Genomic DNA, 16,756 nt, shown 5'->3' on the forward strand with positions numbered 1-16,756 from the left:
TCAGTTCTTCTTTAATTTCTTGGTTAACCCATTCATTCCTTAGTAGGATGCTCTTTTGCCTTGATGTATTTGCGTTCTTTCCAACTTTCCTCTTGTGGTTTAGTCTAGCTTCAAAGCATAGTGGTCCGACAATATGCAGGGAATGATCTCATTTTTTTGGTACCAGTTGAGACCTGATTTGTGACCCAGAATGTGATGTATTCTGGAGAATGTTCTATGTGCACCAGAGAAGAATGTGTATTATGTTTCTTTGGGATGGAATGTTCTAAATATATCTTTGATGTACATCTGGTCCAGTGTGTCATTTAAGGCCTTTATTTTCTTGTTGATCTTTTGCTTGTATGATCTGTCCATTTCAGTGTGGGGGATGTTAAAGTCCCCTACTATTATTGTATTGTTGTTGATGTGTTGCTTGGATTTTGTTATTAATTGGTTTATATAGTTGGCTGCGCCCATGTTAGGGACATAGATATTTAAAATTTTTAGATCTTCTTGTTGTGCAGACCCTTTCAGTATGATACAGTGTCCTTCCTCATCTCTTATTACTGTCTTTGGCTTAAAATCTAATTTATCTCATAGAAAGATTGCCACCCCAGTTTTCTTTTGATGTCCATTAGCATGGTAAATGGTTTTCTTACCCCTCACTTTAAATCTGAAGGTGTCTTTGGGTCTCAAATGAGTTTCTTGTAGACAGCATATTGATGCATTTTGGTTTTTAATCCATTCTGACACCTGTGTCTTTTGATTAGGGCATTTAGCGCATTTACATTCAGGGTAACTATTGAAAGATATGAATTTAGTGTCATTGTATTGCTTGTAAGGTGACTGCTACTGTATATTGTCTCCTTTCCTTTCTGGTGTACTACTTTTGGATTCTCTCTTTGTTTAGAGGACCCTTTCAATGTTTCCTGTAGGGCTGGGTTGGTGTTTGCAAATTCTTTTAATTTTTGTTTGTCCTGGAAGCTTTTTATCTCTCCTTCTATTTTCAATTTTCAATGATAGCCTTGCTGGATATAGTATTTTTGGCTGCATACTTTTCTCATTTAGTGCTCTGAATATATCATGCCAGTTCTTCCTGGCCTGCCAGGTCTCTGTGGAGAAGTCTGCTACCATTCTAATATTTTTACTTTTATCTGTTACAGACTTCTTGTCCTGGGCTTCTTTAAGGGTTTTCTCTTTGTCACTAAGAATTGTAAGTTCTTCTATTAGATGATGGGGTGTGGATTTATTTTTATTGATTTTGAGAGGTGTTCTCTGTGCCTCCTAAATTTTTTTCTTATTTTTATTTATTTATTTATTTGACAGAGAGGTCACAAGTAGGCAGAGAGGCAGGCAGAGAGAGAGACAGAGAGAGGAGGAAGCAGGCTCCCTGCTGAGCAGAGACCCCGACGTGGGACCCGATCCCAGGACCCTGAGATCATGACCTGAGCCGAAGGCAGCGGCTCAACCCACTGAGCTACCCAGGCGCCCCCTGTGCCTCCTAAATTTTGATGCTTGTTCCCTTTTCCATATTAGGGAAACTTTCTATAATAATTTGCTCCAATATACCCCTCTGACTTCCTCTCTCTTTCTTCTTCTTCTGGAATCCTAATATCCTAATATTGTTTCATCTTCTGGTATCACTTATCTATCAGATTTTCCACTCGTGGTCCAATAGTCATTTGTTTCTCTTTGGCTCAACTTCTTTATTCTCCATCATTTGCTCTTCTATATCACTAAATCTCTTTTCTGCCTTCTTTATCCCAGCAGTAAGAGCCTCCGTTTTTTTTTTTTTTTTTAAGATTTTATTTATTTATTTGACAGAGAGAGATGACAAGCAGGCAGAGAGGCAGGCAGAGAGAGAGGAGGAAGCAGGCTCCCTGCTGAGCAGAGAGCCTGATGCGGGGCTCGATCCCAGGACTCTGAGATCATGACCTGAGCCGAAGGCAGCGGCTTAACCCACTGAGCCACCCAGGCGCCCCAAGAGCCTCCGTTTTTTATTGCACCTTATTAGTAGCTTTTTTTTTTTTAATTTCAGCTTGGTTAGATTTTAGTTCTTTTATTTTTATAGAAAGGGATTTTCTTTCTCCAGAAAGGGTTTTCTCCAATATCTTCCATACCTTTTTAGAGCCCAGCTATCACCTTGAGATTCATCATTCTGAACTCTAGATCTGGCATATTACCAATGTACGTATTGATTAGGTCCCTAACCTTTGGTACTGCCTCTTGTTCTTTTTTTGTGTGTATGGTAAGTTTTTGTGTCTTGTCATTTTATCTGGATAAGAATATATGAACAAGAGAATAAAATATTAAAAAGGTGGCAAAGACCCCAGACAAATGTACACAAACCAAATCAAAAGAGACCCCAAATCAGGGCAAGAAGAAAGAGGGTAAAAAGAAGTTTAAAAAATTTTTTTTTAAATTGAAATACATACATATATTAGACTAGTGACTAGCGCAGAACCCTCCCCCCACTTGATTTTGGGTGTATTTTGTCCCTCAGAAGAAACTACCTCCCAAAATTTTAAAGAAAGAAAAACGTGTATATATACAAAAATAAGGGTAAACATGATGAAGGGATGGAATATAACTGTAAAGATGGAAATTATTAAAAATATTTTTTAAAGGAATTGATAAGACAAGTTGGTTGGAAAAAGATAGAAAAAGAAAGTGGAGAGAATTTGCTCAGGCTGGAGACTAGAACAAAGCCCTGTGCTAGATTTAGGATATATTTTTATCTTATTAGAAGAAATTGTATCCCAAAAATTTTTAGAAGAAAAAAACCTATATCTATACAAAAAATAAAGTTTGATACCGTGAAGGATAAAACATGACTATAATAATGAAGGTTTTAAAAGATTTTTTTTTAGAAAGGTATTGTTAAGATAAAGTATTTTAAAAATGTTAAAAGAGGAAGGAGGAAAAGTTTAAAAAATTAGAATAAGAAAAAAATAAAATTAGAAAAATTTAATTAACTTTGCAAGACTAAAGAATCCTGGAGAGAAAGCCCTGAATTCCATGCTTTGCTTTTCCCTCCTCTGGAATTCCACTGTTCTCCTTGATCAGTGAGCTTGGTCTTAGCTGGATGCTCTTGCTGATCTTCTGGGGGAGGGACCTGTTGTAGTGATTCTGAAATGTCTTTGCCTGAGGCAGAATTGGACTGCCTTTGCTAGGGGCCAGGCTAGGTAATCTGCTCCATTCACTCTCAGGAGTTTTTTTTCCCTGAATGCTTTCCATAGAGCTCTGGATGATGGGAATGAAAATGGCAGCTTCTCACTTTCCAGCCCAGAGGAGCCGAAATCACGGGGCCCCACTCCTTAAGGCACCCTCGGAGAAAAGCGGTCAATCACTCCCATCTCCCTGGTCTCTGGCCAGACTCTGAGCTTACCCAGCCTGTGAGTGAGCATTTTTGTCTCTGGCTCAGAGCCCCATTTGGTGACTCCAAACCCAGCAGATCCTCCCACTCAGCTCTTCCCACAGAGGAATGTAAGTCTCCCTGCATCTGCCACTTGTGGGGGTCCCTGCTCAAAGAGCAGTGTCCTGACTATACCACTGATCACAGTTTAATGTACCCCGAGCTGAGAGCTCACTCCTTGGCTCTGTTTCTGTAGCCGGCTTCCCTCCTTTGGGAATGTAGCGAGCTCTGCTAAATTCAGACACCTGAGACCACACTGTCCCCATGAGGGCTCAACCCCTGCTTAGCCTCTGGAGCGATGCCTCTCATTGGAGCAGACTTTTAAAAGTTCAAATTCTTAAAAAAAAAAAAAAAAAAAAAAGTTCAAGTTCTGTGCTCCGTTGTTCTACCTCTTGCCGGGAGCCGGCCCCTCCCTCCACAGTCTATCTTCCCATGGCTTTGGATTTACTTCTCCGCTGGTCCTGCCTTTCAGAAAGTTGTCAATTTTCTGTTCCTAGAATCGCTGCTCTTCTTCTCTTCAATCTGTTTGTAGGTGTTCAGAAAACTCCTGCGAACTGATGTCATCTCAGTCTGCTACTCCTCAGCCACTTTGACTCTGCCTCCTCCCTTTTGGTCAGTTTTTGCCTCCAAATGAGTTGTAGGATGTTTGCATTTGTGAAATTTGTCATTATTTTTTATAACTGGAGCTTATATAACGTCAGAATCACCCATGTACTTATATTTAAAGGAGTAATTAATCCATTGTTCCTGACATTTGTCTGGATTTGGAGTCAAGGTCAGAGTAGGGTTTGCTGACCCACTTCCCCTTATTGTTCTTTGCCACTCCTGTGAATGCTTCCTTCAGTAAGGCACATCTTTTCGCCAACAGAGATCACTTTTATCTACTCACACTTTCCACTCCTTACCCCCATTTCTAAGATATAACATTGCATACAATTAGGTCCTCATTATGTGTGACACAATGTATGATGACAGCAGCGCTACTCTGTTCAGCAGGAAACGAAGAGTAGGAGAAGAGTTCACTTCTCATTTGAGCTTTCTTTTACTCTCTGCCTTCAAACATACCGGCTGTCTACACACTTCTCTGTTCCTTCCTGTTTAAAATGCTCATGTAAGGGGGCTTAAAAGAAGGAGGGTGGAAGCAAGGACAGATGAAAGAAAGACCACGTCCTTTAAGCAGGAATGTCTGTCTCCTCTGGGGTTTGTTTTGCCTCTGCTCTGTTCAACCGAACAAGCAAATAGAATGAAGCAGATCCTTATCCAGTAAAAATGCTGTGTGTTGGCTAGAGTTACACATAGGTGCTTGTGTGGGGCTTTTGAACATCCCTTGCTATTTATGTTATAAAGACTAACAACACTAAATTGTATTTGTAATGATAGTTTGACAGCTGTCCGGTCATCATTTCTATAATCAATAATTATATTTTAAAGGAATACTCACATTCCAGAAAACCAGTTAAGGGTATTTTATTTGTTTCTGAATTACCTTGGGTTGTTGTCCATACATTTTATGAGTAATTTTGATCCACTGAGATGCTGCTGATCTTACAGTTTCTTAGCCAAAATGAATTTCAGTGATTGTGAGAAAGGCAGGAGGAGAAGACTCCCAGCCAGCAGCATAGAGTAGTGGACCCTGTGTGTGCCTTTCTTGGAACACTCTGGTAGCAGAATGAATAATGTTTCTCTCCACTGGGCTTCCCCATTGATGCAAGTGCTGAGAGGGAGAAAGTAAAATATAAACATGACTCTGGAAGCACACCCAACAAACCAGCTTTACAGAAGAACTACCCCTTTCTTGTCCCTGGTGAAATGACTTTGGTCTACAATCCAAGAAGGCAACATGTTCCCACTGATCACACATACAGCACTGATGCTCTTGAGTGGTGAAGGGCTTTACAGGATGCAGAGTAAAAAAATACAGTATGACAGCACCACCTTGGTTTGCACAGGGTGCTTCTGTGCATGCATAATGTACAAACTATGTAGCTTCCAGATGTGACCCAGGTGTAACTACCGTCTAAACCCATAAGCTCATACTCTTAGCTCACGCTCAAACCCCTGCATTCCCCATTAGATGTCCTAGAGTTTACTTCCCGTATTTAGATTGTTGCCATTCAAGTGTTTCTGCCCAAGACCAGGTGTTAAGAATCAAAAGCCTATTTGATGTGATAGGAAGATTGACTATGTACCACAGTCCTAGATTCTTGACTGTTGTGGCAGCCCTTCACACCTGCCATTAGGATCAAGAGCCTAAACAACCCTCAGATGCAACGTCTGGGAACTCACAGCAATTACAATTAGAATTGAATCTGGTATTTTTAGTTTTCTAAGGTGAAATCATAGTATTGTGTTTTTGTCCTTTCCCAGCAGAGTTGAATCACTGAGTTTCCAAGTGATAAAAAACATTTCCAGCAGAAGAGAAGTGCATTGACCAAGGGATTTGCTGGAGACATGTGGCCTTTTACCCCATCCCACATGGTAGCTACAGAGCGATCTAGCACATAGAACAAAACTCTGCAGGGCTGTTTTTCTTCATTGGCATCCTTAATTGGTTTAGGGCTGAAAGTCATCTGTGCTCAATTCATAACTTAAGTACTCGTTTTCAAACTCTAAATTGTATAATAATGAACAGTGGTGCTGAGCTCTGGTAATGAAAATCTAGTAGGTCTGGCAGGAGCTCAAAAATCTGCCATTCATCAGGCGCCACCAGGTAAGGTGATATTAATGCAGGAGGTTTCTAGACCACACTTCAAGGAATAAGTTTATGCAGCATAGCTTGATTTTTTTTTTCTAAGTTCCTTTCTATGAAATATTTATCTTGAGATCCTACTGCTCTCTGATATGGCTTAGTCCTTTAATGCCTCCCCTTACTTTGCTGGCTACATTTTAGGATTGTTTATAGATGTCCTATTAAAAAAAGATCTACATTTAGCATTAGTGGACTTTCCCAAGCCATATCTACCCACTAGCTTGCTTCTTTATGCATGTTGTTTTTTGCTGACCTTACACTTGGAATGGAGATTATGCTATACACTTGCTCCACTGTACTTGATACATGGGCCTCTGCCTTGCTTGAGTACACCATCACCTGAGATTCAGTCATGGGTTTTCTCTTCTCAGTCTCAGAAAAACTCGGGCTGTCCCCCTCCATTCCCATTTCTTTTCCCAGTCTGTCTTCTGGTAGCCTAACTGAGCAGCACTTTGCTTGCCCAGGGGAGAAGTTTGGGGACATATCAAAATGGGCCAAATTTAAAAAAAAAAAAAAAAAAAAGAGTAAGATTGTTGCCTTCCTAAAACTGCAGATAAAATAAGTGACACCTAAGTGTAGAAAGATTTTTTTTTTTACTGTATTTCTTAGAGGATTATTTTATTTTTAGGTAAAAATCATTTTTATTTCTACTATAGATATAGTATATATTTAGTCTGTGACTGGGAAAATACATTCAGGATTAAATAATCTCTTTTAATCTAAATTCTACAGTTCTTTGCATCTCTTTCAGTACTCTAAACATTTTAAGAGTAGCCTTGGCACTACATTTTGTTTCTGGAACATTAACAGGAGGAAGCAAGAAGAAATTGGCTGACAAGCATCGATTTTTGTCTCCCCCCAAAAATAGATTTTAAAAAGAAAAGAGTCAAATGGGGGAAGAAGTTTGAGAATCATTTGTTGAGAACGGTGTTTTTCAATAACTTTCAGTATTTGATGACAAATGGAGAGAAAGTTTAAGGGTAGTCTGACCTTTAACCTAAATAAATTTCTGGTCATGAAATCAAAACCCAAAGATTTCTCAGTCTTTGTTGAAACATGAAAGGGGGCTTTCCTAAGTTTAGGTGTTCTCTCTTCTTTTTACAAATGTATGGTTCACTCGGAAACTAGTCCATGAGAATCTGTGATACAGAACTTTAGGGAATGCAGGCAGTATTGTATAAGTAGCCTTGTGAACAACTGGCAGGTGGTCTCCAAGCAGAGGAGAACCCAGGAAATCATGATGTACCAGTATTGGCATCTGCACTAAATCCCCCAGCCTGGGGCTAGAATCAGTGATCTGGAATCTGAAAAACTGTATCTGTGCTATTGGCAACCTGGCTCCTCTTTCTTTCTCTTAACATGATTTTCAAGAATTTCCAGGAGAACGAAAAATAATAGCCTGCTGCTCCCCTTGAGAGATCCCTGATAATAATGCGAGTCCATTGCCCTAACTTCTCCAAGCTAAACGAGTCCCTGATTTTTCTCCCTTTTGGGAATCCACAAGTTAAAACATCAATCTGAACATCCTGCTACTTAAATGAGGTTCATTCCTTATAAACAAAGGGTAGTGGTTACAGCAGGAATGCAATGTGTATCAAGTGAGGATAAATTTTCACTATAGGTCAGTGGATTATTGTGTCACCCTGGGGATACTTTTACTTTGTCCCATCAGTAGCTCTTCTTTGTTACACAGAACCCTTGGGGAGTTCTCACAATTAGCTGCTGGCATTCAACTGTGAGTGTTCTGAGGAAATGTTGGTTTAGTTTCAACACGAATCCTGTACCTTGACAGATCCATCCATTTTCTTTGTGTGGGTTGGTTTTACCGTTTTCTGTTCCTGTCTGCTTGCATCTCAGCTGTTAGTCCAAACATGTGCTAAAAAGTTTTTCTCTAAATGTTATCAAGAGAAGATCTGTTGGTTTGACTTTGCCCAACAGAGAAAATTTAGGAGTGTGTCTAAAGCCAGTGTTGGCTGATGTTCTGCTCTTAGGAAATGGAAAGCTAGGCATAAAAGGGTCTGTGTTAATAGTTTTAAAATTTTAGTGTGCCTAAGAATCACCCAGATTCAACTAGGTTAAAGGCAAATTCCTGGTCCCTGGATTTTTCTGGTGCAGTCAGTCTGGACTACGACATAGAAAAACAAGCTCTGTACTTGCTTAGTCCTTGCATAACATGATTACAATGTGGGCTGTCCACGGTCTAACTTTGAAACATATTGGCTTATTAAAACATTGTCCTCTGTCATTCTCTGAGATGCTCCTTTACTTCTCTAGGCTGGAAATCTTGGCTACCCTTTTGATTACATAGAGCTAGTTACTGTGACAGAGAAAAGGGTGAACTTTATCTCCTAGACTTTACAAATGGCAAATGCAAAGTGTTTTATATGTACCTTCAAGACACTTGAAAGTCACTTTGTCACTACTACACAAAGATAGAACAAACTTACTGATACCTCCCTCCATGTTTCATCTCATAATGTCATTCCGAGGACTGTGTTTCACCCAGCTACCTCAAGGTTTAAGAGAAACAAAGCAACCCTTTAACTCCATTTTGTCTAAAATGTTCGTATTTATAGTAACTCCAGGCTAAAGTTTTTAAAGTTAGGTTATCTGTTTTCTACACCTGCATTGCTAAGCTTTCTAAAATCTCTCCCTCCATCTTTTTGAAACTAAACAGCTCATGTTTGAAAGGCTATGGATTTCCTTAGATGAAAACTGAAATACCACTCCCTTTATGCTAATGTTAATTTACAGGCAGCAAGCTTGGTTAACCAAGAGAAAATAAAAACTTTGGATGAAATGTGTTATTTATAGCGAATGCAAAGCATCATTATTATCAATTCTTGTTACAAAATACACAGAAAAAATACCATTTTTGTTATTTAAGTATGGCATGGATACATTGAGAAATAGTACAGATGTTAATTCAGTCTCTCAGCTGCATCCTGGATAATCATTATTATGTTTTATTCTTACTTGGAATTACTAGTAATAGACTGTGTATTTCTGTATGAATTTCAAATCAGGGAACACCAATGAATTGAGATGATTGATATTATACACACACACACACACACACGCACACACACACACACATAATTTTAGAATTGGGACAACAATAGAAATATTTCTCTCTTAGAGAAAAATCCAAGTGTGTAGCTATTAGTGATCTTGAGAGGGAACATTTGCTACTTAAATAGATACTTAAATAGATATGCCAAAAATTCACATAATTCTTCATATTTGAATTGAGCTAATCGTTGACCAGTATTTAAATTTGTTTCGAAACTATCTATATAATTGTTGAAAAATTGAAATGTATATATCTGTATTTTGAATTATCTGGTTTCAAACCATGAGTGTTAAAAAAAAAAAAAGTACATTCTTAGGTACTTTTTCATTCTATGCTTTTCAGTTATTTGGCAGTTCCTATTTTCTTTTTTAAGAGTTTTTTTTTTTTTTTTTTTTTTTTTGACAGACAGATACCACAAGTAGGCAGAGAGGCAGGCAGAGAGAGAGAGGGGGGTAAGCGGGCTCCCTGCTGAGCAGAGAGCTCAATGTGGGGCTCAATCCCAGGACTCTGATATCAGGACCTGAGCCAAAGGCAGAGGCTTAACCCACTGAACTACTCAGATGCCCCATGATCCTGTTTTCTTTTGTTTAAGTCTCATTAATGAGAGATTTTATACATGGAGTACGGAGAGAGGATGGTGTAACAGTATAATTCATGTTATCTTTGAATGCATATTTTACATGTATGTGCATATAAGTTCATGGGCAAATACTCAGGAATTCTTTCCCATTCTTAACTGGTATAGAACCACTGACTAAGTCCAGTCCTGTTATTTTGGAGATGAGAAAATTGAGGACTAGAGAGACTAAGTGATGGAGAGTTAGGTCATTGATTTAGTAGTTGACCCAAGGCATTGACTCTCAGTTCATGATTTGTCTGAATTCATATCCTGCCTTTTCTTACTACGAGGTCATTGGCTGTCCTTACTCCTCTATAATAAAATAGAATTCTGTTTCGTCATCTTATCTCCTTACATTTTATCTATCCCAAGTTCAACATATGGATTTTTTTTTTAAGCCTGGGTTGTAAACCTTCCAAGAAATTACCTTACTTCGTGTCCTCCACCAAGATTTCCAAGCCAGCTTTATTCTTTTTCCTCAATCCTGATACAACTGCATGAATTTACTCTCATCTTATCACTTATCAACAAAGGCTGGTTGTAAAGGCTTTCCAGGATAGCAGTTGCAATTCACACTCTTCAAAATAATCACACCTAAGTGGGGAGTGGATTGTCAGCTCCAGGGCAATATTCAGTATCATAGCCACTGGCCCTTCTTTCTGGAAATTCATTAGGCAATGCCTAAGTTAACTGAATGAATACATTAAAAAGTGAAAAAAAATTACACACAAATAGAACAAATCTTTAGTAATGATCTTCTGTGCATAAACTGCTGTACTTGATATCAGAACATACCAAAATGTGTACATCATGATCTCAAGGAGCTTACAGTCCAAAACAGGACAAAACAAGGTACCAATACACCTGATAGAAAAAGAAAAGTGGCTACAGGGAGATATAATTGAAGAATCATGTGGTTAAAGGAAAAAGATAAAGGTCTACAAAAGCTTTCTAGGATAAAAAAAATGAACTTGAACTAAATTTTGAAGAATGAAAATGGGTATGGGTGGTGAGATGCATTTTGACTATCTTTATTATGTGTGTATCTAGAAACAAGTACTCTCCACTGCTCTATACTGGTTTGTGGATTATTCTAGTCTTTAAACTTTATAGCTGTTTTGTGATAAAGTAAGTTTCATACATCTAGTCAGTGTTAATTGAGGGAAAGTATTCAGAAACTCATACATCATTGTATACTCATGTATTACTGAGCTAGCTATAGACTCATTTGAGTGTTAACTGAATTTGTGTGCTGAGTCACAGACGGTTCCGGCTGTATGATATTTACACGAACATCCCCATGTATGGATCCCTCGTAGGTTGGGGAAAAAAAGACAAAAACAAGCTGGTCATTTACCAGATAATTTGAGAATCATGACTCTAGGTTGTTCTTTACTTACATAGAGAATTTAAGAGACTTTTATACATATTTTAGCAGTACAGAGATGTTTCTCTTTATTAGTGTATGTATGAAATTATCATTGCTTGCTTCCATTTCTATTATCCCCTTACAGAGCAGAGAAATGTTTAGCTTTGTGACATTAGAAGGTCTCCCAGGGTAATAGCAGCACAAAAGAGCTATAGAAGGCACAAAACATAAACAAAGTAAAAGGCTAAGCAAAAGGCAGATAGAATAAAAAGTAAGAGGAGAGGAAAGGGAGGGTCAAGCATTCAGGAAGTTGTTAGTAAAAATAAATTGCCATTGTGAAATAGGAGAGTCTGTGTCTCCACTTCATTATAATCTACAAAGGATTAGTCTTCAGTGGGAAATTTCATCTAAGAAGCTGAAACTAAATCTGTTGTGTATTATTATTTTTTTGTTCTTATTTTATTGCTCTTATTTTCATTTTGTAGTTGTTTTCTGTTATTGTTTGCATTTGGAAGATATTCTTCATTTTGGGGCACTTGCCTCTCTCATTTCAGATGACTACGCACTGCATGGCCCTGTTTTTATTCAGGAACCAGGTCATACGATGTTCCCTTTGAATTCTGAGGAGAAAAAAGTGAAGCTCAACTGTGAAGTTAAAGGGAATCCAAAACCGCATATCAGGTTTGTTAATTTAAATCATGCGTTTCCTCGCATACGAGTTCTGTTATTAAAATCGACAAGTACTTATAGAGCACTAATTACTTAAAGTGCTTTTAAACAGGCATCATAGAATACCCCGAGAAACTAAAGAGATCTTTGTGTTCATGAAAGGTTTAGTGCCCAACTTCTGTTTCTGGCTGTACTGGGAATTAAATATCCTGTCTGACACCCTCACTGAAAGTCTAAATATTTCTTAACATATTTTTTAAAACACTTTTAACACCTGCACCAAAAAACTGGTATTAAAGTAAGAAGTACTCAGAAGTTAAAAAATAAATAAAATAAAAAATTTTTTAAAAAGTGGATTTAGAACCCAGAGAAGAAAACCAACCCCTAAAAGCAGGTTTTACCTTGAACTACGTGGACTAGAACTTTGGATTTTGCAGCTGCATACATAAAGCCTAGAATGGACCAAGACCAAGAGGAGAATCTAACATTAGCATACCTCCTAGGATAGACCTGGGACCTAAAGGCTACGTACTTAGAGTGCATGTAACAAGAAATACGCTTGCCTCCCCAAAGAACTATAAAGCAAAAATAATTCCTGTTTCAAACTTTGGTGCTAGTGGTCTTAATAGAAGATGAGACACAGCTGAAAGCAGAATTAGTAAACTGCAAGGTATATCTGAAGAAATCATCCAAAGGCATCAGAACTGGGTAAAGAGAAGTAAAGGGAGAGAGAAAGAAAGAAAGAGGAGGGAGAGAGAGATACAGAGAAAGGGAAAGCCACACACACAAAAAAAAAAGAGAGAGAGAGAGATTAATAGAAAATGTTTTTATATGTTTAATCAGAGTTCATAAGGAAAGGCAAGGGAGAATGAGGCAGAGACAATATTTTATGAGAAGGCTAAGAATTTTCCAAAGCCAAATAAAAATTCTTTGCTATAAGAGTGCTGGTTCAGTCAGTGAAACATGCAGTATTTTATTCTCAGGGTTGTGAGTTCCAGCCCCATGTTGGGTCTACATACAGATTACCTAAAAATAAAATACTTTTTTTAAAAAAGTAAAAAAAAAAAAAAAAAAAAAAAAAAAATTCCAAGCTATATATTTAGGTAACCAAATGAATTTCAAGGAGTACAAATAAAAATAAAGCCTCATCTAGAATTATTATAGTGAAATAGCAGAACACCCAAGTTGAAGATACCATTCTATAAATAGTTAAGCTTATAACATAGATAACCTTCAAATAGAAGGCAGATTAGCATCTGACTTTTCAATAGAAACAAATCAGGACGGATGACAGTCTTCCATGTGCTGAGAGAGATTAATTATCAAATTTCTACATAGCAGAAGTATTTTTTTAAAAGGAGAACAAAAAAAATGTGTTCTCAGACATTCAGAAACTAAAGTTAGACTTCAGCAAGGGCACCTGGGTAGCTCAGTTAAGTGTCTGCCTTTAGCTCTGGTTGTGATCCCAGGGCCTAGGATCAAGGGTCATATCAGGCTCTTGCCAGGTTCCTGAAATCAAGCCCTGTTCATGGGGCTCCCTCTTCAGTGGAGAGCCTGTTTCTCCCTCTGCCTGCTCCTTCTCTCCCTCTCTTACTCTCTCTCAAATGAATAAAGTCTTTTTATAAAGAAATAAAGTTTGACTTCAACAGACATATTCACTAAAGAAAATTCTAGAAGATATAACTGAAACAAAATAAAAATGGTCCCAGGTAGAGTATCTGAGATAAAAGAACCAGTGGTAGTAACGCAAGTGGTAAATGTTAACATTTCCATCTTAAAACCAATTGCAATTACACTGAACAATAAAAATAATAACAATATACTGTCTTGTGGAGATAAAAATTAAAAATCATGATAATAATAAAAGTAAATTTTTAAAAGATATACTGCACAATGGATTTACATACATGGTTTAAAAAAGTGAAATAAAATTTGTCCCCTACCTAACCACATATACGGAGGCCAATTTAAGGTGACTGGAAGACCTGCACGGGACATACATGCTTTTAAAAGAAGATAGGCATACATATCCTTGACTTTGAAGGGAAGGAAATATTTCTCAAATATGACAGAAAAAGCACAAATCATAAAAGAAAATATTTAACTTCATTAACGTTGAGAACTTCTGTTCAACAGAAATACTGAGATGAGTAAAATTTCAGGCTTCCAACTGGAAGAAGATATTTTTAATACATGTCATTGGCAAAGAAATAATATCCAAAAATATTTTTTAAATCCCCACAAATCAAAAAGTAAAAACTGTTTTTTAGTAGCCTAGTAGAAACATTACTGAAAGACTTGATTAGGTACTTCTAAGAAAAGAAATATCACACATCCATGAAATAGATAGATTGTCAGTGCCATTAACAGAAACATACAAATTAAAACTGAAATGTCACATTCTTGCATGCGTACCAGATTAGCAGAAATTTAGAAAACTAAATTCAACATAATATAAATAAATATAACCTAGTATGTTCATACAAGGTAACCCCATGCAGTAGTGAAAATGATGAATTACAGCTACAGTATGATGGATCACAGGAACATAATTTCCAGCAAACAAAGCAAGTCACTAAAGAATGGTATAACTCCATATTTATAAGGTTCAAGAGCAGGTAAGACGGAGCAGTTGTTTAAGGATGCCAACATACTTGATAAAATCATAAAATCAAGGGAAAGAAAAAGACAAAATTAGAGGTTATAATTAACTATTGAGAAAGGGAGTCAGTAGATTCAGAATGGAAATTGAGACTTTAAAATATTACTTTCTTGAGAAACAGACCTTTATTGTCTTGTGACACTTTATAATGTTGGGGAGGATGAAATTTTCTTCTGTCTGAGATTCCTCTAGCTGCACTAAGAATTAAATTAACATAAGGCAGATTAACAGAAGAAAATCAAATTCAAATTCATATGTATGAGGAATCTACACAGACATGAAATTCCAAAGATAGGCAAAAATGTGGTATATATGTCATTCTGAACTAAGGAGAAGGGTGGGGTCAGGGTCTTGGAACTTCAGAGGGAAAGAGTGAAATTCACAGCAAGATAAAAAAGTAAATGTTTGGTAAATAAATGTTTGTTGGGCCACATGACTTTATATATCTCATATGTATGATTTTGCCTCTGTTTGCCTTTAATGATGAAACTTTAAGCTAATGATCAATATATAATAGTGTTTAGAAACCAAAATAATAGATAACATATGTCATAGTTTTGGGGAAGAAGAGATTGGATCATTAAGGATCCACAGAAGTGGGGTATGAACTGAGATATTTAGTTTGCAATTTGGCAGAAGATAAAGGACATCTTATATAAGTTAAAGGATTGGAGTATTAGTGTAGTAGAAATTATTTTAGAATTTAATTTGTGTGCCCATTCATTCATTCATTCATTCATCAACTATATCATCATTCACTACACCACCCAGTGTCTTTCAAATTCTGAGTTATGGGTGCATGGAACTGGCTCAGCAATTACCCAGGATAAGTAATTCTAGAGCTTCTACCCAAGAGTTCACCATAGTATCTCTCCTTGAATTGGGATATGGATTAGGATTCTGAAAATATGTGGTCCAGGAAAGGTATTTAAATCACTATAGTAAGTTACTGTATCAAACCACTATATTACTGGACACCACCCTAGGTCTAAGAAGTGGTGAAGGTCGCTGCAGAGCTATGCAGAGAGTATTGTGCTATCCTTGCTGTAAAGGATGTCCACGTTCTAGGGCATCCTGGAGTCTACTTCAGGATGCAAGGGGGAGGTACAGGGAAAGTTGCATAGAAAAGGAAATATTTAACTGAATTCAGAGGGCAAATGACGTTTTGCTATATGGATATTTTGCCAAAAGATGTGCATTACTGAAAGGGGGGAAAAAACACTCTAATGGATATATAATTTATCATTCAAACCAGGACAGTTCTGAGAGTAAAAGGCCACTGTTAATAATTATTCTAGGGCAGCAGGTGTAAAACCAGCACTGTCCCGGACAAACCAGAATGTGCATTTATTCTCCGCACACAGAATATGTTGAATTCAAGGTTAAATCAGATATTTTAAGATGTGTTATATAGTAAAAAATAAATGCGAGAGGCAAAGGTTTCTAAATACATAAAGGATGAGTTAAATGGGCCTATTTTTTAGCACAGAGCCAAGTGTAAGTTCAGATGTTAGCCTTAAATGAAAACAAATTTTGCAGCAGAATTTGGCAAGTTGCTGCTTCCTTTTTACTCCAAACTGTGACCTTTAATTAACATTGCTTTTGTAACATTGTGTTTCAAGATACAGGGGCCTGCTTTGTTATTTAAAACAAGCAGTGGAACAGAAACCTATTATGTTTTTAAAGATTGCCAGGAAAAGCTGAGAAGAAAACTTTTAATCAAATGTACCTGCACTTGGTTACAGGGTACTGGGTTTTCCTTTATACCTTTGACAGTTTCTCTGTAACATAATAGCCAGTTGCTACCTGGGAGCTAAAAACTCCCTCATGCTGAAGGAAAGAGCAAGGGATAGAATGGAGAGATCAGGTATTTTCAGTGTGGCTATACTTTTTCCGTGCTCAGGCTGACTTTGAGGGGGACAAACGAGAAGAAATTCAAGGTGAACTCTACATGGGGATTTTCAGCATTAGGTTTTTCCGCAAACACCACAACTGACCTCTCTTCTTTGTGTTTATTCCCTCAACTGAGCCTTCTTTTTTCTTTGTTTCCTGCCCCTCAACTTTGAAAGGATTGACCTAGACCCAGAAAAATTTTAGAACTGTTGACTTTTGCCGACTTTCCTTGCATTCAAGTTTCTTAAGGACTTGTGACATTACTTATTGCACTCAGCTTCCCTTTCCAGACAGATGGGACATTCAGGTACTTGGCTGGAGTACTTCT

General features: G+C 37.4%; 1 protein-coding gene across 7 annotated transcripts in view; it reads left to right on the forward strand.

The window, feature by feature from the left end:
• The window catches only part of LOC132011507 (contactin-4), a 941,143-nt gene that overhangs the window by 595,883 nt on the left and 328,504 nt on the right, over positions 1 to 16,756 (forward strand). For all 7 annotated transcript variants that reach the window (XM_059390189.1, XM_059390187.1, XM_059390193.1 and 4 more), the window contains one exon: positions 11,759 to 11,885. In XM_059390189.1, coding sequence (XP_059246172.1) covers positions 11,759 to 11,885 — 127 coding nt within the window. The remainder of the gene's footprint in view (positions 1 to 11,758; positions 11,886 to 16,756) is intronic.

Source organism: Mustela nigripes, chromosome 2 (assembly GCF_022355385.1).
Source record: "Mustela nigripes isolate SB6536 chromosome 2, MUSNIG.SB6536, whole genome shotgun sequence".
NCBI lineage: Eukaryota > Metazoa > Chordata > Mammalia > Carnivora > Mustelidae > Mustela > Mustela nigripes.